The sequence below is a fragment of the Pelophylax lessonae genome (genome assembly GCF_965119305.1).
Source record: "Pelophylax lessonae genome assembly, chromosome: 8".
Taxonomy (NCBI): Eukaryota; Metazoa; Chordata; class Amphibia; order Anura; family Ranidae; genus Pelophylax; species Pelophylax lessonae.
The window spans coordinates 298,773,313-298,795,358 of record NC_138775.1 but is presented as its reverse complement, the minus strand read 5'-3'; the positions used below and the strand labels follow the sequence as shown (position 1 = coordinate 298,795,358).

The 22,046-nt window shown below is 49.3% G+C and overlaps 1 protein-coding gene across 1 annotated transcript in view; it reads right to left on the bottom strand.

Moving 5' to 3' along the window:
• The window catches only part of DMAP1 (DNA methyltransferase 1 associated protein 1), a 138,103-nt gene that overhangs the window by 28,802 nt on the left and 87,255 nt on the right, over positions 1 to 22,046 (bottom strand). Inside the window, exons 9-10 of the mRNA XM_082265025.1 lie at positions 16,593 to 16,665; positions 1,821 to 2,107 (exon numbers count right to left, since the gene is read on the bottom strand). Of these exons, the coding sequence (XP_082121151.1) occupies positions 1,821 to 2,107; positions 16,593 to 16,665 (360 nt within the window). The remainder of the gene's footprint in view (positions 1 to 1,820; positions 2,108 to 16,592; positions 16,666 to 22,046) is intronic.

The window sequence follows — 22,046 nt, the reverse complement described above, 5'->3', positions numbered from 1 at the left end:
TCCAAACTTGCGCCAATTCCTGTTTTTGCTTCCATATTGAGTTGGCTCCACCCTTTGCAGCTATAACAGCTTCAACTCTCCTGGGAAGGCCGTCCACAAGGTTTAGGAGTGTCTATGGGAATGTTTCACCATTCTTCTAGAAGTGCATTTGTGAGGTCAGGCACTGATGTTGGAAGAGAAGGCCTGGCTCACACTCTCCACTCTAATTCATCCCAAAGGTGTTCTATCTGGTTGAGGTCAGGACTCTGTGCAGGCCGGTCAAGTTCCTCCACCCCAAACTCACTCATCTATGTCTTTATGGACCTTGCTTTGTGCACTGGTCCAAATCATTTGGAGGAGGGGGGATTATGGTGGGGGGTTGCTTTTCAGGGGTTGGGCTTGGCCCCTTAGTTCCAGTGAAGGTAACTTTTAAGGCGTCAGCATACCAAGACATTTTAGACAATTTCATGCTCCCAACTTTGTGGGAGGAGTTTGGGGACGGCCCCTTCCTGTTCCAACATGACTGCGCACCAGTGCACAAAGCAAGGTCCATAAAGACATGGATGAGCGAGTTTGGGGTGGAGGAACATGACTGGCCTGCACAGAGTCCTGACCTCAACAGCATAGAACACCTTTGGGATGAATTAGAGCAGAGATGGCAAGCCAGGCCTTCTCATCCACATCAGTGCCTGACCTCACAAAAGCACTTCTACAAGAATGGTCAAACATAGACACGCCTAAACCTTGTGGACAGCCTTCCCAATGATGTTAGTTGATACTAACATCATTGGTGTCAGTGGGAGGAATAGTGTCCCATCATTGGTGTCAGTGGAAGGAATAGTGCCCCATCATTGGTGTCAGTGAGGGGAATAGTGCCCCATCATTGGTGTCAGTGAGGGGAATAGTGCCCCATCATTGGTGTCAGTGAGGGGAATAGTGCCCCATCATTGGTGTCAGTGAGGGGAATAGTGCCCCATCATTGGTGTGAGTGGGAGGAATAGAGCCCCATCATTGGTGTCAGTGGGAGGAATAGTGCCCCATCATTGGTGTCAGTGGGGGGAATAGTGCCCCATCATTGGTGTCAGTGGGAGGAATAGTGCCCCATCATTGGTGTCAGTGGGAGGAATAGTGCCCCATCATTGGTGTCAGTGGGAGGAATAGTGCCCCATCATTGGTGTCAGTGAGAGGAATAGTGCCCCATCATTGGTGTCAGTGGGAGGAATAGTGTCCCATCTTTGGTGTCAGCGGGAGGAATAGTGCCCCATCATTGGTGTCAGCGGGAGGAATAGTGCCCCATCATTGGTGTCAGCGGGAGGAATAGTGCCCCATCATTGGTGTCAGTGGGAGGAATAGTGTCCCATCATTGGTGTCAGTGGGAGGAATAGTGTCCCATCATTTGTGTCAGTGGGGGGAATAGTGCCCCATCATTGGTGTCAGTAGGAGGAATAGTGCCCCATCATTGGTGTCAGTGGAAGGAATAGTGTCCCATCATTGGTGTCAGTGGGAGGAATAGTGTCCCATCATTTGTGTCAGTGGGGGGAATAGTGCCCCATCATTGGTGTCAGTGGGAGGAATAGTGCCCCATCATTGGTGTCAGTGGGAGGAATAGTGTCCCATCATTGGTGTCAGTGGGAGGAATAGTGTCCCATCATTGGTGTCAGTGGGAGGAATAGTGTCCCATCATTGGTGTCAGTGGGAGGAAAAATACCAGATGAAGGCGTGGAAAGGCCACATTGAGCCCAGAGGCCGCAGTTTGGAGATCAATGACTTATAATAATATTATTTGAAGTCTGGATCTCCCAATAACTGGATGTGATATACTTCCAATCAGAATCACTTACCGAGTTTGGTGTCAGTGGAGCGCCAACAACGTCGATGATTGGATCTTTCCCCTCTAGTTTGATGTCCTCTGTGCTGATGGTGGCCGGGCCCTCTACGCTGGTTCCCTCGGCTGGCAGTGGGGTGCTGGGGACCCCAGTTTTGGATAAGGCTTCGAAGCGATGGCGGAGCATTTGCAGCTCATACTCGCAGTTGGAGAACGCTTGTTTGAGTTCATAGAGGAGGACCAGATCGCTGCGCAGCTCATTAAACATCTGGACGATCTCTTCTGTTGGCATCGGGTTAAGATCTGCGGATCAGAACAGAGCGGAGGGTGAACGATGGGACAGAGATAAGCACCACCCCCTCCCCCACAATGCCAGAATATGACCAGAGACAGACAGAAGGAAGACGTTCAGTTCGTAGGAATTTTATTAATTAATTTAATTTATAAATAAAGTTGGTTTGATTAATGTAGATGGCACACATTTATTGGTAAATTCCGCGGCACTGACCAATAAAATCGCACTCTGTGTGTGGGACAGCTGGGTGGCTACTTTTCCCTGCAGGGTCCCCTGGAGCCCAAATTCTGAACCTCCCCATGCCACAGATATGCCAATTTTGGTGTGCCAACACGCACAGGCAGTTCCAAAGCCCATGAAAGTAAGCCACGCCCTAGCTCCTCCTCCAGGGATTGATTGGCAGTAGGTAAAAAAAAAAACTCACTTTATGTTCCTTGTGCTAAGGATGTTGGGAACTTGGGACATATAGTCCTGCCATTGGTAGACATGTGACCTTTGCGTGAAATCTACAGTACACACTCCCCGACCGGAAGTTCAGGGAAGCGGCAACCTTACTGCACTGCCACTGGCTGTAGTGGGCAGACTCCCGGTCTGACCCGCCCACTTACTAGGCGTCAACTGCTTGACAGTCCAGAGGACTCCTGGTCTGTCTTGACCTCCATGGGGACCCAAGAAGAGGAGGTTCAGGGCCACGCTGTGCACAGAACATAGAGAGGTTTGTTTTTTTCCTTTACAACCACTTTACCCACTTCATCCCTGGAAGATTTACCCCCCTTCATGACCAGGCCATTTTTTGCGATACGGCACTGCGTTCCTTTGACAATTGCGCGGTTGTGCTACGCAATACCCACAGGAACCAATCACCAACCTGATCAACTCTATGCCAAGGAGATGTGTTGCACTGCATGAGGCAAATGGTGGTCACACCAGATACTGACTGGTTTTCCGACCCCCCAATACAGTAAAACTGCACATTTTAGAGTGGCCTTTTATTGTGGGCAGCCTAAGCCTGGCACACCTGTGCAATAATCATGCTGTCCAATCAGCATCTTGATATGATAGGTGGACGGATTATCTCAGCAAAGGAGAAGCGCTCACTAAGGCCCCTTTCCCATGGCTTTCCGATCCGGTCCCTGTCAGTTTTCCAGGCGGACCGGATCGGATGCTCCATGCACCCCTATGGAGCGGCGGATGTTAGCGGTGACATCTCCTCTGACACCCGCCGCTATCCAATCCTGTCCGTGAAATCCGGACAGATGGAAGCCCTTTTACCCATCCGTCTGGAGGATCGGATGAAAATGGACAGGCGGTCCGTCTTCATCCGATCTCCCATAGAGGAGAGCGGGGATCTGACAGGTCGGTCTCTGCAAAGTAAACGGAGACTGACCAGTCATCCACCTTCTCAGCAGGGATTGGCGGATCGATCCCCCCTGAGCAAAACAGGGCGGAAAGCCCGGGTGAAAGGACCCCAAATATTTGAGAGAAATAGGCCTTTTGTGTACATAGAAAAAATAAGATTTTTGTAAGATCTTACCGTAAAATCTTTTTCTCTGATGTGCATTGACAGACGCAGCCTCATCTTTATGAGCTGTGTGGATGCCTCTTGCAGGTGGCAGCATAACCCACACAGCTCATGAAGATGAGGCTGCGTCTGTCAATGGACGATAGAGAAAGTCTCAGATCTTTGAGTTCAGCTCATGAAAAATGGGGACAAAAAGAAAAGTGTTACGTTTATAAAACATAACACAAAACATAACCCTCCTTCTCCGGGATTGGATAGTATTTTCTCAAACATATACTACTCAAGGTAGTGTTTTCTCTACCAATTTTTCTTCTTTTTTTTCTCTTTTTGAATATATTATAATTAAACCCCGTCTCATTTATACTCTGTTATAATTTAGATTACCAGTTTCAGATATACAACCTGTACTTGCGCTCCTGATGAATGGATGGAGGTCCAAGAAACGCGTCGAGCCTAAAATAACTTATATGTAATTTCAAATCTGATATAAGTTAAAGTGGAGTTCCACCCTCCTTTTATACTTACCTCCATCTTCTCGCTCCGGGTCACCTGAAAAAGAAATGGATAATCGCATTTTTTTTTTACTTACCTCGTAGCGAAGAAAATATACTCACCTTACTTCCTTCTTCCTCGGCCCATCGTCACTTCCTGGCTCTGCAATGATTCCTGGGAGCTGAACGTCATCGCTCCCAGGAATCATTACGCCTGCACCGGCCCCGACGTCAGTTCCGGGGCGCGCGCATCATCCCCTTCTAAACAGCTTCTGGGCATGCCCAGAAGCTGTGGAGGGGTGACGCGCGCGACCCGGAAGTTACGTCGGGGCCGGCGCAGGGCATCGTGGGACCAAAGAAGGCGGAAGAGGATGCCGAAGAGGATCTCGCTGGCTTCAAGCTGCCCACATCTGAGATGGCAGCGCTGGACAAGACGTTTTCAAGGTAAGTATTTGTCCTAACAGGTAAGTGCAACCCGGGACAGATCAGAGGCTAGCCATTGTGGAATGTACTAGCCCTGACTGTCCCGGGGGTATTTTTAAAAAAAAAAAAAAAACTCCAGGGTGGAACTCCGCTTTAAGACTGTAAGCCTACAGGGAGCATGATGTCATATTAAATCTGTTATACCTTTTAGAGATCCTAGTGTGATCCATGTGAAATTGTATTTACTTTTAATTAATGTGAATTTTATAATCTTTTGCATGCCAATTCTCTGTATGTGTCCTCATCGGTTGTATATGTGACTCTTTTTATTAAATTTATTCATCTTATAGTCCAGCTGTCCTCACTCAAAGTCCCATTTTTTTCCTTGGTTTCTCCTTGGTTTTTTGCATGTGTTACATTTATAATTTTGCTCAGTGTTTGTTAGGGATCGACAAATATCGTTTTTTCATTGTCAATACCGATATTTTGGTCATCGCGTATCGGCCGATATTTTCGTACATTTACAAAAAAATTTTTTTTTTTTTTTTTTTTTACTTGACAGGTAATCTTGTGGAGGGATCTGGGAGTCTAAAAGACCCCAAACCCCTCCTCTGCACTTAAAAGCATTCAAAACGCCAAGTTTGGCTGTTCTGAATGCGGTCATTTTTTTAAATCTGGCGCCGAGTACCCGGAAGTGTCATGACATCACTTCCGGGTTTTTGCATGATGGAGAGTCGACCAGAGCCGAATGCGGCTTTGATCGGGTCTTCGGCAGGCCGTGCAGGCTGGTTGCCCGAGTCTCCCGGTGGGACGGGAGACCCGGGCAAGCCACGGAAGGTGGTGGTGGGGGGGGGGGCAGACGTCCCCTCCCGCTCCTTGTAATGACAGCCAAGTGGCTTCTCAGCTGCATCGGTTGTCATTACAAGACAGCCGACCGTTGGCTATGGACACCGGTACCGGGGTGATGCCTCTACCTGCAGACATCACTCTGGTAAAGCACTTTCCAAAATATCGGCAATATCCGTAAAGTCCGGGGCCGATTCCGATATATCGGGGAAAGTGCAGATCGGCCCTCCATATATCGGCTTTGCCGATAATCGGTCGATCGCTAATATTTATTTAAAAAAAAAACAAAACGAGACTTTACTATCTCTTTAACCACTTTACGACCGCCCACCGCAGATATACTGTGGCAGGCAGCCGCTCCTGGGCAAAGTGACGTAGGCATACGCCGCTCGCTCTCAGGAGGCTAGGGGGCGAGCGCGCGCCGCCGGCGGTGCGCCCCCACCCCCGCTCATCAGTGGGGAAGCCGATGTGTGTGTCAGGCGGCTCCGATTGCCGCCGGGCACCCGCAATCGCTCCCCGCTGAGCGAGAAGGATGGTCGGACGTTGTAAACACAGCTGACTGTTCTTCTCCCTGGAATGATCACAGAGCCCCTGTGATCCTTCTATATAGGAACATAGGTCTCTATGATAATTTCAGAAGCCCCGCCCCACAGTTAGAATCACTCCCCTAGGCTCACATGTAACCCCTTGATCACCCACAGTTTTAATAACTTCCCTGCCAGTGTCATTAGTACAGTAACAGTGCACATTTTTAGCACTGATTACTGTAGCAATGTCAGTCAGGGTCCGATCTGTCCGCCGCAATGTCGCAGTGCCGCAAAAATCACTAGTAAAAAAAAAAAAAATGACATAAATCTTTCCCGTAGTTAGTAACCAATCAAAATACACTTATTGCAATTTTTTTTACCAAAAATATGTAGCAGAAAACAAATTGGCCTAAAACGTTAAAAAATTTAGGTTTTTAAAAAAAATTTTTTTGAGAATGTCATAGCAGAATGTGGAAAATATTGTTTCTTTTTCAAAATTTTCGCTGTCAAAATTTGATTTTTTTTTTACATTGTTTTGATTGGATGTTTTATAGACTAAAGTGAAAAAACGGAATTTTTGTAAAATCTTACCTGTAAAATTCCTTTCTCTGAGTCCTCCGACAGTCGCCGCCTCTTCATATTCGTCACATATGGGTATTAGACTTTGCTCCGAAGGAGTAGCTAGGCAACAGAATATGTTAACAATAAAGCTTTAACATATCCCACCCTCAAGGGGTGGTCCCCTCAGTCAATACCCTCCTACTTCCTGCAACCATATCTCAGTTTTAGTGGAATAGCAGTAGAGTATACATTCAAACCCCAAAAGAGGGGCGGGGGCGGCGACTGTCGGAGGACTCAGAGAAAGGAATTTTACAGGTAAGATTTCACAAAAATTCCGTTTTCTCTTACGTCCTCCGACAGTCGCCGCCTCTTCATATTCGTCACATATGGGGACGTCCCAAAGCAGTGCAAACATGAGGGGTGGGAAACGCATCCGCGCCGAAAGGCAACGCAGTCTCCACATCAAAGAAAGGAACCTTACCAAAGGAAGGAAACCAGCTGGGCAACAGCAAAAATAAGTGCTCAACAGGAGCAACAACCCAGGAAAAGACAAAAAACCAGGGGATACAAAACTTATCCCAACAGCCAGGAGTCCCCTACAAGGGACCCTAGGGAACAGCCGCACTAAGAACCTTGCGGCCAAAGGAAGCATCCGCCGATGCCTGAACATCTACTTTGTAGAATTTTGTGAAAGTGTGTACGGTCGACCAAGTCGCCGCCTTACACACCTGGGCTACAGAAGCCCCATGACGACAGGCCCAAGACGTACTCAGAGATGTAGTAGAGTGCGCCTTCACAGGCACAGGGGGAACCTTCCCCTGCAAGGCATAGGCCTGTTCAATGGTCTGCCTGATCCATTTGGCAATGGTAGAGGCGGAAGCCGCCATGCCCTTCCGAGGACCCTCTGGAAGAACAAACAAGGAGTCCGTCTTTCGACAAGACTCAGTCGGTTTAAGGTAAACCCTAATCGCCCGAACAACATCCAGAGAATGCAATCTCACCTCCTTTGGATGTTTAGGCTTCGTGCACAACGAAGGCAAAACAATATCCACGTTAAGATGGAATTCCGAAACTCGTTTCGGCAGAAAAGAAGGACTAGGTCGCAAGACCACCTTATCCAAATGAACAACCAGGTACGGAGACTTGCAGGACAAAGCCGCCAGTTCCGACACTCTGCGAGCCGAAGTGATCGCCACCAAAAAGGCGACCTTTTTGGACAACATAGACAACGAGATCTCCCTGATCTGTTCAAAAGGAGCACGTTGTAACACAGATAGGACTAGATTCAAGTCCCAAGGGGGCAAAGGATCCCTCCTAGGAGGAACCAGATGCCGCATACCCTGAATAAAAGTGCCAACCAAGGAGTTGGAAGCCACGGGACGTTGAAACAGAACGGCCAGCGCAGACACCTGACCCTTTATCGTAGCCAGCGCCAAACGCTGATCGACACCCGTCTGAAGGAAAGACAGCACACGGGAAACCGAGTACGTGCGGGGTGAAAACCCCCTGGACTCACACCAGGCAAAATAGGCCTTCCAAGTACGGTAATAAACCTTTCCCGAGGAAGACTTCCTCGCGTTGATCAAGGTATGAACAACCTCTGGAGAGGGACCCTTCTCCTTCAGGACCTCGGTCTCAACAGCCAGGCCGTCAAAGCCAGCGACTGTAAAGCAGGATGGGAAATCGGTCCTTGAGACAGTAGATCGTCCCGAAGAGGCAGACGCCAGGGGGCGTCGACCGCCAGATTCACGAGGTCTGCGTACCAGGACCGGCGAGGCCAGTCCGGTGCCACAAGAATCACCGTGCTGCGTTCCGAGTGTAACCTGCGAAGGAACCAGGACAGCAACTGAATCGGTGGAAACGCGTACATCAGCCTGTACTGATGCCACGGGGCCACTAACGCGTCCGACGCGTCTGCCCGAGGGTCGCGCGTCCTTGCCACGAACCTCTTCACCTTGTAGTTGAGGCGAGACGCGAACAGGTCCACATCTGGAAGACCCCACTTCGCGCACAACATCTGGAAGACAGCCGGATGGAGAGACCATTCCCCCTGATCCAGGGTCTGGCGACTCAGATAGTCCGCCTGCCAGTTCTCCACTCCCGGAATGTGAACCGCCGTTATCGCCGGGACATGAGTCTCGGCCCAAGACAGAATGTCGGCCACTTCTCGAGCCGCTCGGGCACTCCTGGTGCCCCCTTGGTGGTTGATGTAGGCCACCGCCGTGGCATTGTCCGTCTGCACCCGAACCGGGCAGCCCTGCAGCCGGTCCGTCCAGCGATGAAGACAGAGCCTTATCGCACGCAATTCCAGAATGTTGATCGGGAGGGAAGACTCCCCCTCCGACCAGGTCCCCTGGGCGGACAGAACGCCCAGAACACCACCCCAGCCCGACAGGCTGGCATCCGTGGTGATTATCGTCCACGAGATCGGACGAAACGACTTGCCCCCGGACACCAACGGGGACTGGAGCCACCACAGAAGGTTTTCCCTGGTGCGATGACTCAACGAGATCTGAAGATCCAGAGATTGAGGTCGCCCGTCCCACTTGGACAAGATCTCCGCCTGGAGACCCCGCGTGTGAAACTGCGCGAAAGGAATCGCCTCGAAAGCCGAGACCATCAATCCCAGACATCTCATACACGTCCGCAGAGACGAGTTCGGAACGTCCCTGAGGGACCTGACTTCCTCCTGAAGAGTCCTGAGTTTGTCTTCCGGCAGGAAGACCTTCGCCTGCACCGAGTCCAGTATCATTCCCAGATAGGGAAGACGAACCGACGGACTCAGTGCCGACTTTGGAACATTTATCGTCCAACCGAACTCCTGCAGAGTTTGCATCGTGACAGACAGGTCCTTCTCCAGACCCTGACTGGTCGCAGACCGAATCAGAATGTCGTCCAGATACCCCAGGACAGAAATGTCCTGGGCCCTCAATAATGCCAGAACCGGTGCAAGCACCTTGGTGAAGACCCGCGGAGCCGAGGCGAGCCCAAAGGGCAACGCCACGAACTGGTAGTGATCCTCCGCAATGGCAAATCGAAGGTATCTCTGATGACCCTCGAATATGGGGATGTGAAGATACGCATCCTTCAAATCGATGGAGGCCATGAATTCCCCCGGAACCAGGGCAGCCACCACCGAGCGCAGGGATTCCATGCGGAACTTGCGAACCCGCACAGAGCGGTTCAGAGCTTTCAAGTCCAGAATTGGACGAACCTTGCCCTCCTTTCTGGGCACGGTGAACAGATTGGAATAAAACCCCCGAAATCTGTCCCGATGAGGCACCGGAACCACCACTCCCTGAGCCCTCAGGTCCCGCACCGCCAGGTGCAGATCCCGCAGGCGCTCTGGAGACAGTTGTAGATTTGAGGGAAAAAATCTGCTCTCTGGCCGAGAGAGAAACTCGATCTTGTAACCAGATCGAACGATTTCCAGAACCCATCTGTCCCGCACACGGGCCAACCAGGGCTGAAGAAAACCGAGCAAGCGTCCCCCCACCCCAAAACTGGGTGAGGGCGCCCCTTCAGGCCGAACTGTTATGGGCCGCAGGTCCGGATTGGCCGGACTTCTGTTTCCCAGACCAGGGTTTCTTCTGAGAGCCCTGGCCTTTGAACGGTTTGCCCTTGTAGTGCGGCCGAAAGGCACGAAAGGACCCCTGAGGGGGCCGAAAATTCGCATGCTTCTTCCCAGAAGCCCCCTTAGCCTTGGGGAAATGGGGCAAGAGAGTGCTCTTACCCCCGGTGATCCCCTTAATCAACACATCCAGGGACTCCCCAAAAAGGCGAGACCCATCATAAGGCAGATTGGCTAAGGTTTTACGTGAAGATTGGTCCACCGACCAACATTTCAACCAAACCAGGCGGCGAGACAACACCGCCACGCTGTGCACACGTGCAGCCAACGGAATCAGGTCCAGGTCCGCATCACACAGATACATGACACCCTGGTGGATCTGATCCACCATGTCCAGGGTCGCCGCCGAGGCCGAATCGGCCACTAGGACGCGCCTAAGCATCTGCGTCCAACTTGCGATCGCCTGGGCCGCCATGAGAGAAGCAAATAGAGCCTTAAGCATAGAACCCGTAACAGAATAAGTATGACGGGCAAGAGACTCCAGTCTCCTATCCGTGGCATCACGGAAAACAAGGGATCCCTCTGCAGGAATCGCAGTGGCTTTGTTCAAAACCGCAATTGCATGATCCACTGGTGGAGGCACACACCACCGTTCATCAGTGGCAGGGGAGAAAGGATAACGCAGCTTGAATTTACTTGGTACCGCAAAAGGTTTGCGCAGATCGCGCCATTGATCCTTTACAGCGCGCTGAAAATCAGCATTGCAGGGGAAAAACCTGCGGCGTCCTGCGTTTTCTCTGCGTCCCATAAGCCGCCAAGGCAGCGGGGGGAAACACTTCGTCCTGCAAATGTAGCGTCTGCTTAATGGAAGCAATCAACTCATCCATGATTGCAAGCTCTTCAGGCGAGCCAGGGGGAGAATTATCAACCCCCTCAACCTCAGCCTCTACCTCAGACCCCACTAGATCAAGAGAGGAGCGGGACCCCGATAGGGGGGTCCCTGCCAGAACAGCCCCATCACCTTCACCCTCAGAATCGGAGGACAGAGTAACTCTGGGCCGTTTAGTAGATTGAGCAGCCACCAGCATTTGCACCTGGGCAGCAAGGCCAGCCACAATAGTGGCTAAATCCCCCCCTGGGGGGGAAACAGCGGTCCCCTGGCTTTCCACCAATACTGTGGGAAACTTGCCCTCCTGAGAATCCATTGCCCCTGTACGCCAGACAACCAAGGGTTAACTGCCCCCTTTCAGCCAGCGCGGTAAGCGCAGCCCACCGCACACACTCAGGCACAATGAGACCCCCACAGGGAATATACAGACTGAATACAGGCAATGGACAACAGGAATAGAAGGATAAAACCTGAGGAGACCCCGCTGCTGCTGCTGCCTCGACCGGTGTTCCAGGAAAAAGGAAGTGATGCTGCCAGGGCGCTCTATGTAAGCCTATGGAGGCTACAAGAAAATGGCCGCCGTGCATGTAAACCATGCGGCCGGAGCGGGCGCCGGTAAAATGGCGTCGTTTGGCGCCGAAACCGCCGCTCCACAGTGCATAAAAACACACACAATTTCATCCCATTATATGGATACATGTTAGATCGCCGCAGCGATCGCTGTATATGCCCCAACATGCCATTAAAAACATGCCCCACAGCACACAGCTCCTCACACTGCCCAGCCTGACATACTCAGTGTCATACAGCTCCCCCCCCCCCTTGCAGCCCACAGCATGCAGCCGAGAGATAGGGAGACAAGCAGTGTGATTTAAAGGCAGGTTACACAGTCCCAGACTGAGACCCCCCCCAGACAGACAGGTCCCCACATAGACACACTTACCTCATATGGCGTGGGGAACCCGCACAGGCGAACAAGCCGCTGCACATGAGGCAGGGAGAGTCGCAATTCAAGACGCACACAATGGCGGTTAAGAAACCGCACAGCGTCCGGTGAGGTAGCCACCTCACCAAACATCCCTGCACCGAACAGGGATGGGTCGTTCACCGTGCCAGGAGCGTTACCTGGCTGAACGCTCGATGGCAGACTGGGAAGCCACTGACCCACGACCTGCGATCAGGGGGATCAGCCCGAGACCCAGTCCGCATGATCCTCTTCGTCCGAAGAACTAACTAATGCTGACAAAAACAACAGCTAAGTAGAGGTAGAGAAAAAACTCAAATAAAATATTAAAAAGAAGAAAGAGTCTGGGACAAAAAGTCCCAGCACAGAGAGAGCCAGCCACTCCTGACAAGCTAGACATTAAAACTGAGATATGGTTGCAGGAAGTAGGAGGGTATTGACTGAGGGGACCACCCCTTGAGGGTGGGATATGTTAAAGCTTTATTGTTAACATATTCTGTTGCCTAGCTACTCCTTCGGAGCAAAGTCTAATACCCATATGTGACGAATATGAAGAGGCGGCGACTGTCGGAGGACGTAAGAGAAATATTGTTTTCTTTTTTTCAAAATTGTCGCTCTTTTTTTGTTTATAGCGCAAAAAAATAAAAATCGCACAGGTGATCAAATACCATTTGTGGGGAAAAAAAGGACATCAATTTTATTTGGGTACAGCGTCGCACGAGCGCGCAATTGTCCGTTAAACTAATGCAGTGCCGAAACGCAAAATAAGGCCTGGTCATTAAAGCGGAGTTCCACCCTGAAAAAAAAATATTTAGATAAAAATACCCCCGGGTCAGGGCTGTGCATTTCAGCAATGATAGCCTCTGAACTGTCCCCGGTTTCACTTACCTGTAAGAAGAAATACTTATCTTGAAAATGTCTTGTCCAGCGCTGCCATCTCGGGTGTGGGCAGCTGAAGCCGGAGCATCCTCTTCGGTCCCAGAATGCACTGGACCGGACCCGCTAGTCACTTCCAGTGCAGGCGCGTCATTCCTGCACAGCTTCTGGGCAGCGCTGCCATCTCAGGTGTGGGCAGCTGAAGCCAGCGCGTCCTCTTCGGTCCCAGAATGCACTGGACCGGACCCGCTCGTCACTTCCAGTGCAGGCGTGTCATCCCTGCACAGCTTCTGGGCATGCCCAGAAGCTGTTCCAGCAGGAAATGACGCGCCTGCACCGGAAGTGACGAGCGGGGCCGGTGCAGGCGCATTGACTCCTGGGAGCGATGACGCTCATTTCCCAGGAGTCAATGCAAGGAGGAAGTGACGTCGGTGGCCGTGCCGCAAAGGGATGAAGGGGAAGGAAGGTAAGTATATTTTCTTTAACCACTTGCCGACCGCCGCAAGTACATATACTGCGGCGGTCAGCCCCGTGCAGGCAAAGTGTCGTATGGGTACGTCACTCGCCCGTGAGCCAATAGGGGGGGCAAGCACGCGCCGCCAGAGGCGCGCTCCTGCCCCCGCTCGTTCACGGGCTTCCCCGCACGAGTGACCGGCGGTTCCGATGTTCGCCAGTCACTCGAAATCTCCCACTGGAGAGGGAGAAGGACGGACGGCTGATGTAACTACAGAGATCATACGATCCTGCTATGTAGGATCGTATGTCTCTGTGGTTACATCAAAAGCCACGCCCCTTTACAGTTAGAAGCACGCCCCTAGGGACACACTTAACCCCTTGCTCTCTAATAAAGTTAACCCTTTCCCTGCCAGTGTCATTTTTTACAGTGACAGTGCATATGTATAGCACTGATTACTGTAGTAATGTCAATGGTACCCCCAAAAGTGTCAAAAATGTCAGTCAAGGGTCCGATCTGTCCGCTGCAAAGTCCCGCAAAAAAAAAAAACCGCAGATCGCCCCCTTTACTAGTTTAAAAAAAAAAAAACAATAAAAATGACAAAAATCTTTCCCGTAGTTAGTAAACACAATAACTTTTGCGCAAACCAATTAAAATACACTCAGCCCCGGTTCACACTTATGCGATGCGGGAAGGCTGCGAATCCGCAGCCTGTTCCCGCATCGCAAACGCACCCCTGGCAGTTCACACTGCCATATGCGATACGCTGGGGGTGTCAATGTAATCTTAACGACACCCCCAGTTTGATCGCATATCGCAGTGCGATCGTGCAGTTCGCACAGGATCGGATCGCACAAGTGTGAACCGCTGTGCGATCCGATCCTGATGCGGCTTCCAAAAAGGGTCCCTGTGCGTGTTTGCTGCGGCTGCGGTGCGAATTTAGCCATACAAAGTATATGGCTAAACTCGCACCGCACAGCCGATCGCATGTAATGAAGGAGCAGTGCGCTCCGACATTACATGCGAACGCCGCAGCCTCATGAATGTGAACCGGCTCTTATTGCAATTTTTTCCACCAAAAATATGTAGCGGAAAACAAATTGGCCTAAAATGTTAAAAAATTTTGATTTTTACATTTTTTTGGGGGGGGGGAATTTCATAATAAAAAAATGTGAAAAATATTGTCCCAAAACTGCTTGTGGGAAAAAAAGGACGTCAATTTCATTTCTGTACAGCGTCGCACGACCGCGCAATTGTCCATTAAAATCACGCAGTGCCGAATCGCAAAATATGCCCTGGTCAGGAAGGGGGTAAAATCTTCCGGGGCTTAAGTGGTTAAAGCTTCAAAAAAAAAAAAAAAAAAAAGCATGTTAAAGCGGTAGGCGCATTATTGTGTGTTACATAGTAGGTGAGGTTGAATAAAGACAATAGTCCATCCAGTTCAACCTGTGTAGGTGTGTGTGGCTGTAATCATCTCTCATACCCCTGAATGTTCTGATCCTTGAGATGTACGTCTAAGAGTCTTTCTAAAGCCACCATACTTCCCGCAGAAACCACTTCTTGTGGTAGAGAATTCCACAATCTTGTAGTCCTAACAGTAAGGAACCCCCCACGTTGCCTGAGGTTAAAACGCTTCTCCTCTAATCGCATTGTATGCCCTCGAGTCCTCATGCAATCCTTGCGACTGAATAGCTTTTTTTCTATGCTGAGATCACCATTGAGATATTTATAAATTGCTATCATGTCCCCCCTCAGGCGTCTCTTCTCCAGGGAGAATAAATCGAGCGATTGTAGACGCTCTTCATAATTAAGGTCCTCCAATCCCCTAATTAGTTTAGTTGCCCTTCTCTGCACTCTCTCCAGCTCCAACACATCCCTCCTGAGGACTGGTGACCAGAACTGGACAGAATACTCCAGATGCGGTCGGACCAGAGTTTTATAAAGTGGAAGGATTATAGTTTTATCTCTGGAATACATCCCTTTCTTTATGCATGCTAATATTCTGCTGGCTTTGGCAGCTGCAGCTTGACATTGTAACACTGACGTGTTGAAGTCGAAGCAAAGTGTAAATGCCCAGAAGCTGTTCCAGCAGGAAATGCCGCGCCTGCACCGGAAGTGCCGAGCGCGGCCGGAGGCACTCTCCCACTCCCGCGTGGTCACGGACCCCCCCGCGCGTGTGACCGGCGGACCCACTCCCGCCGGTCACTCGCGATTGTCGGTGGAGAGGGCGAAAGGCAGGCGTGTGATGTAAACAAGCCGCCTGTCATTCTCCCCTGTGTAGGAATGGTGATCATACGGTTCTACTATGTAGGACCGTTGATCACTGTTCCTACACCTCAAGCCACAGCCAATCACAGTTAGAATCCCCGCCCCTAGGGACACACATAGCCCCTCCCTCTCAAAAAAAAAGTTAACCCCTTCACTGCCAGTGTAATTTTACAGTAACAGTGCATATGTATAGCACTGATTACTGTAGAAATGTCACTGGTAACCCCAAAAGTGTCAAAAATGTCAGTCAAGGGTCCGATCTGTCCGCCGCAATGTCGCAGTCCCGAAAAAAAAAAAATCGCAGATCGCCACCATTACGCGTTCTTTCCCTTTGTTAGTAAACCCAATAACTTTTGCGATTTTTTTTTACCAAACATATGGTAAAAAAAAAAATTGGCCCAAAATTAGAAAATTTTGATTTTTACTTTTTTTTTGGGAATTTCATATAAAAAAATGTGAAAAATATTGTTATTTTTGCAAAATTGACGCTTTTTTTTGTTTATAGCGCAAAAAGTAAAAATCGCACAGGTGATCAAATACCACCAAAAGAAAGCTCTGTTTGTTGGAAAAAAAGGACGTCAAATTCGTTTGGGTACAGCGTCGCACGTCCGCGCAATTGTCTGTTAAAGTCACGCAGTGCCGAATCGCAAAGTAGGCCCTGGTCAGGAAGGGGGTAAAATCTTTGGGGGCTTAAGTGGTTAACATTGATGTGTTGAAGCAAAGTGTAAACAAGCCGTAAATGGTTAATTCTGTGTTCCACTTTCCGCAGGTAGGAAAGCAGACAGTTGCTTCGCGGATAACAAACAGTTGTTGTGTCTCCTCCCCCGACTCGCTTTATTCACGTGAAGCGGCTGTTATCAGACGCGATGGAGGGAAATAAAAGGGGCCCCCGTGTATATCTTCTTCTATCTGGATTTTACATGAGATGAAAATGTTTGATAAATGGCGTGTGTGTGTGTGTGTACACCGTTCTCTCCAAACTCTTCTGTATTAAGGGGAGAAATAATAAAACACGCAGTCCATTGGGACTACAAAAGAGCTCTCCGCATGCATGTTATTCCCCTCGCCAACCCCCACTTCCCAACGTCCTCCCCGGCTCACCTACTCCGAGTTCTGACAGCATCTGATCCAAGGCTTTAATCTTCTTCTGTCCAACTGAGCTCGGGAGTTTCATCTGCAAACACAAAGGTAAAAAAAAGGGAGCCACACAGCTCTCAGTCAGGCCTCTTTCGCACATTCCTAGTTCAAAAGGCAGGCAGAAGACTTTTCATACGGCACAGAAAAAGCAGGACGGAATGAAAAGAAACTGAAAAAGAAAGGTAAGAGAAAATAAAACAAAGAAGAAAGAAAGGGATAGAAGGAGAAGGGGGTGAGTGTGCAAAGGGGGGGGGGGCAGAGAGGGGAGCTGGGGACGGAGCGGCTGCCATGTTTTCGGGGGGGAAAGGTCGGAGTGCCCTACAAGAAATCCCATTTTTTGCAGTTGTCGGCTGTAACCGAACCCGCTATAACAAAAGAAGACGGCGGGGGGATAAAGTTCACCTTTCTGGTTTGACAAAAAAACTACTTCCTGCCGAGGGATGAAGATGAAAAGATTTGGACTGGAAGGATGTCTAATGCGCCATGCCCCCCCCCCCCCCCCCGTTTGATGCCGCTTCCCCATTTACAGGACTTTTTATAATCCTTCCAGGGCCAAACGCTTTTTCTCGCGCGTACCAGCGGCGCCCCCGAGCAGTGGGAATTCATTTAGTAGGTGATATAACAAAGAGCGGAGGAGTTAGACTGAACACAGAAGTGCGGCCTGAAAGCCCACAAAAGACGGGAGCAGGGAGTAACCCGGCAGAGCAGAAAAGCAGCGGGAAGCGGCCGCGCAGGAACGGGGAAATGAAAAAAAAATAAAATAAAATGAATTACAGGTACTCATTAAAAATAAGTAGTAAAAATAGGATCACTTAACAGACACTTGTTACCATTGAATTGTATGGGGGAAGATCACAGGTAAACCACGCAGCCTAAATTTTCTGCGGCATCACAAGGCCCGGCGGAGAGAAAAGGAAGCCGGCTTCGAGTTTCGGCACCTATTCAGGGCCACTTTCTGCCCCTTTGATCCTGACAAAGCGCCGCGGACTAACTCTGTGTGAATAATTAGACAAGCGGTAAATGGCCGTTACCGGCCTGGTTAAAGGCTTGCTGCGCTGGTGTCAGGTGCCAACGCAACTCAGCACGGGTGAAGGAAGTGGCCAGCGCTTAATTGTTGAAGAGCGCGATACGCAACCCGTGATCCGCTGCAACGAGGGGCCGCAAAATTAATTAGAGGGGCACGGGGCCAGCAAGAGAAAAAAGGAGGACAGTTAAAGAAATACTCAACTGAGTGACTAATGGATATTAATACTCCGAGCAAAACCCCAACCGGCTCCAATCCGTACAGTGAGATGAAGCCGCGCGCTTACTGGTCCCATCCAGCATCCGCAGCGATGATGTCATTCATACACAAGTGGTGTTACGGTGACGTCATTCATACACAAGTGGTGTTACGGTGACGTCATTCATACACATTGGTATTACGGTGACGTCATTCATACACAAGTGGTATTACGGTGACGTCATTCATACACAAGTGGTATTACGGTGACGTCATTCATATACAAGTGGTGTTACGGTGACGTCATTCATACACAAGTGGTATTACGGTGACATCATTCATACACAAGTGGTATTACGGTGACATCATTCATACACAAGTGGTATTACGGTGACGTCATTCATACACATTGGTATTACGGTGACGTCATTCATACACAAGTGGTATTACGGTGACCTCATTCATACACAAGTGGTATTACGGTGACCTCATTCATACACAAGTGGTGTTACGGTGACGTCATTCATACACAAGTGGTATTACGGTGACGTCATTCATACACAAGTGGTATTACGGTGACATCATTCATACACAAGTGGTATTACGGTGACATCATTCATACACAAGTGGTATTACGGTGACGTCATTCATACACAAGTGGTATTACGGTGACGTCATTCATACACAAGTGGTATTACGGTGACGTCATTCATACACAAGTGGTATTACGGTGACGTCATTCATACACAAGTGGTGTTACGGTGACGTCATTCATACACAAGTGGTATTACGGTGACATCATTCATACACAAGTGGTATTACGGTGACGTCATTCATACACAAGTGGTATTACGGTGACGTCATTCATACACATTGGTGTTACGGTGACGTCATTCATACACAAGTGGTATTACGGTGACGTCATTCATACACATTGGTATTACGGTGACGTCATTCATACACAAGTGGTATTACGGTGACGTCATTCATACACAAGTGGTATTACGGTGACGTCATTCATACACAAGTGGTATTACGGTGACGTCATTCATACACAAGTGGTATTACGGTGACGTCATTCATACACAAGTGGTATTACGGTGACGTCATTCATACACAAGTGGTATTACGGTGACGTCATTCATACACAAGTGGTATTACGGTGACGTCATTCATACACAAGTGGTATTACGGTGACGTCATTCATACACAAGTGGTATTACGGTGACATCATTCATACACAAGTGGTGTTACGGTGACATCATTCATACACAAGTGGTGTTACGGTGACATCATTCATACACATTGGTATTACGGTGACGTCATTCATACACAAGTGGTATTACGGTGACGTCATTCATACACAAGTGGTATTACGGTGACATCATTCATACACAAGTGGTGTTACGGTGACATCATTCATACACATTGGTATTACGGTGACGTCATTCATACACAAGTGGTATTACGGTGACGTCATTCATACACAAGTGGTATTACGGTGACGTCATTCATACACAAGTGGTATTACGGTGACGTCATTCATACACAAGTGGTATTACGGTGACATCATTCATACACATTGGTATTACGGTGACGTCATTCATACACAAGTGGTATTACGGTGACGTCATTCATACACAAGTGGTATTACGGTGACGTCATTCATACACAAGTGGTATTACGGTGACGTCATTCATACACAAGTGGTATTACGGTGACGTCATTCATACACAAGTGGTATTACGGTGACGTCATTCATACACAAGTGGTGTTACGGTGACATCATTCATACACAAGTGGTGTTACGGTGACATCATTCATACACAAGTGGTATTATGGTGACGTCATCCATACACAAGTGGTGTTACGGTGACGTCATTCATACACAAGTGGTGTTAAGGTGACATCGTTACTTGCACTGTAGTCTTGTAACACTGAGGTGCAGGGTTAATTTCCCTCTAGGATCTGCATCAACTTCCTTCCATAAACCAAAAACCTAACCGCAAGTTACCCGACTTCCACTGAAAGTGGCCCTACTGTGTGTGAGGGGAGCAGCTAGAGTGCAAGCTCCTCAGGTAGAGCTTTATTGGAGGCAGTGCGCACACACACACGTCTCTGTACAGCACAGAGGTATATAAATGTATAATAATAATAGTATGTGACAGGGGGGGGGGGGACATTAGAGTGTAAGCTCCTCTGGTACAGAGACTGATGTGACTGTGGCGGAGGGGACATTAGAGTGTAAGCTCCTCTGGTACAGAGACTGATGTGACTGTGGGGGAGGGGACATTAGAGTGTAAGCTTCTCTGGTACAGAGACTGATGTGACTGTGGGGGAGGGGACATTAGAGTGTAAGCTTCTCTGGTACAGAGACTGATGTGACTGTGGGGGAGGGGACATTAGAGTGTAAGCTTCTCTGGTACAGAGACTGATGTGACTGTGGGGGGAGGGGACATTAGAGTGTAAGCTCCTCTGGTACAGAGACTGATGTGACTGTGGGGGAGGGGACATTAGAGTGTAAGCTCCTCTGGTACAGAGACTGATGTGACTGTGGGGGAGGGGACATTAGAGTGTAAGCTCCTCTGGTACAGAGACTGATGTGACTGTGGGGGGGGGGGGGATTAGAGTGTAAGCTCCTCTGATACAGAGACTGATGTGGCTGTGGGGGAGGGGACATTGGAGTGTAAGCTCCTCTGGTACAGAGACTGATGTGACTGTGGGGGGGGGATTAGAGTGTAAGCTCCTCTGATACAGAGACTGATGTGACTATGGGGGAGGGGACATTAGAGTGTAAGCTCCTCTGGTACAGAGACTGATGTGACTGTGGGGGGGGGGGATTAGAGTGTAAGCTCCTCTGATACAGAGACTGATGTGGCTGTGGGGGAGGGGACATTAGAGTGTAAGCTACTCTGGTACAGAGACTGATGTGACTGTGGGGGGGGGGATTAGAGTGTAAGCTCCTCTGGTACAGAGACTGATGTGACTGTGGGGGAGGGGACATTAGAGTGTAAGCTCTTCTGGTACAGAGACTGATGTGACTGTGGGGGGAGGGGACATTAGAGTGTAAGCTCCTCTGGTACAGAGACTGATGTGACTGTGGGGGGACATTCATAGTGTTAGCTCCTCTGGTACAGAGACTGATGTGACTGTGGGGGGACATTAGAGTGTAAGCTCCTCTGGTACAGAGACTGATGTGACTATGGGGGAGGGGACATTAGAGTGTAAGCTCCTCTGGTACAGAGACTGATGTGACTGTGGGGGAGGGGACATTAGAGTGTAAGCTCCTCTGGTACAGAGACTGATGTGACTGTCTCAGTGATCTCTGTACAGCACTGCGGTATATGTCAGAGCTATATAAATGTATAATAAATAATAGTGTGTGACTAGGGGGGGGGGGGGGTAATATAATGTAACCTGCTAAAATTATACAGTTCTTGTATCTTATACCAAAAATGTTTTCCTGCCAAAATTCTGGCCTATAAGATGGCTTTGATTTTTTATTTTTAAGTCTTTTAGTTTTACCTGAATAAAGCGGACATATAACATGTCTGGTTTCCTCCTCCTCTCTTTGTATAGAGAAGTCTCACACTTTGCTGTAATAATAATAAAACGATCGGATTTCCTCCATCCCACCGCGCAATGTTTACCATGTGGCTTTCAAACAGACGTTGGAGCCGGCGCTGGGCACGCCGCTCCTTCCTCCGCCCTCTAAATAAAACCAATTAATCTTTCCACTAATTTTTCTTTTTTTTGCGCCTTCGCTGTTCTCTCTTCCGCGTGGAGAGACTTCATTGGCTCTTGGGAGGCAGAGTATATTTTAATTTTACCGTCATTAAGAAAATGTTCTGATTTATGAGGCTGCTGTCAGGCTAATATCTTTAAAATTTAGCCGGCTCCGGCGATTCATCTTAAAGAGTGATGGAGGTTGATTGCTCTCTATGCAAAATGTATTAGAAGTAAATGGGCAGTCTATTACTCACGCAGCTCCCATAATCCGTTAGGTGAGCTCCGTTAGCTAAACACATTAAGAAGTGGCGTCACACGGGGCTGACCACGCCGGACGGCCGCTGAGCGATGGCGGGAGAAAAACCATTAACCCAGCAGTGCCCGGATAGAACAGCAGATGTGCTGCCAGAAATTAAAGGCCAACTCCACCATAGGCTGATAATTCAACTTTGCATGGCTGCTGACAA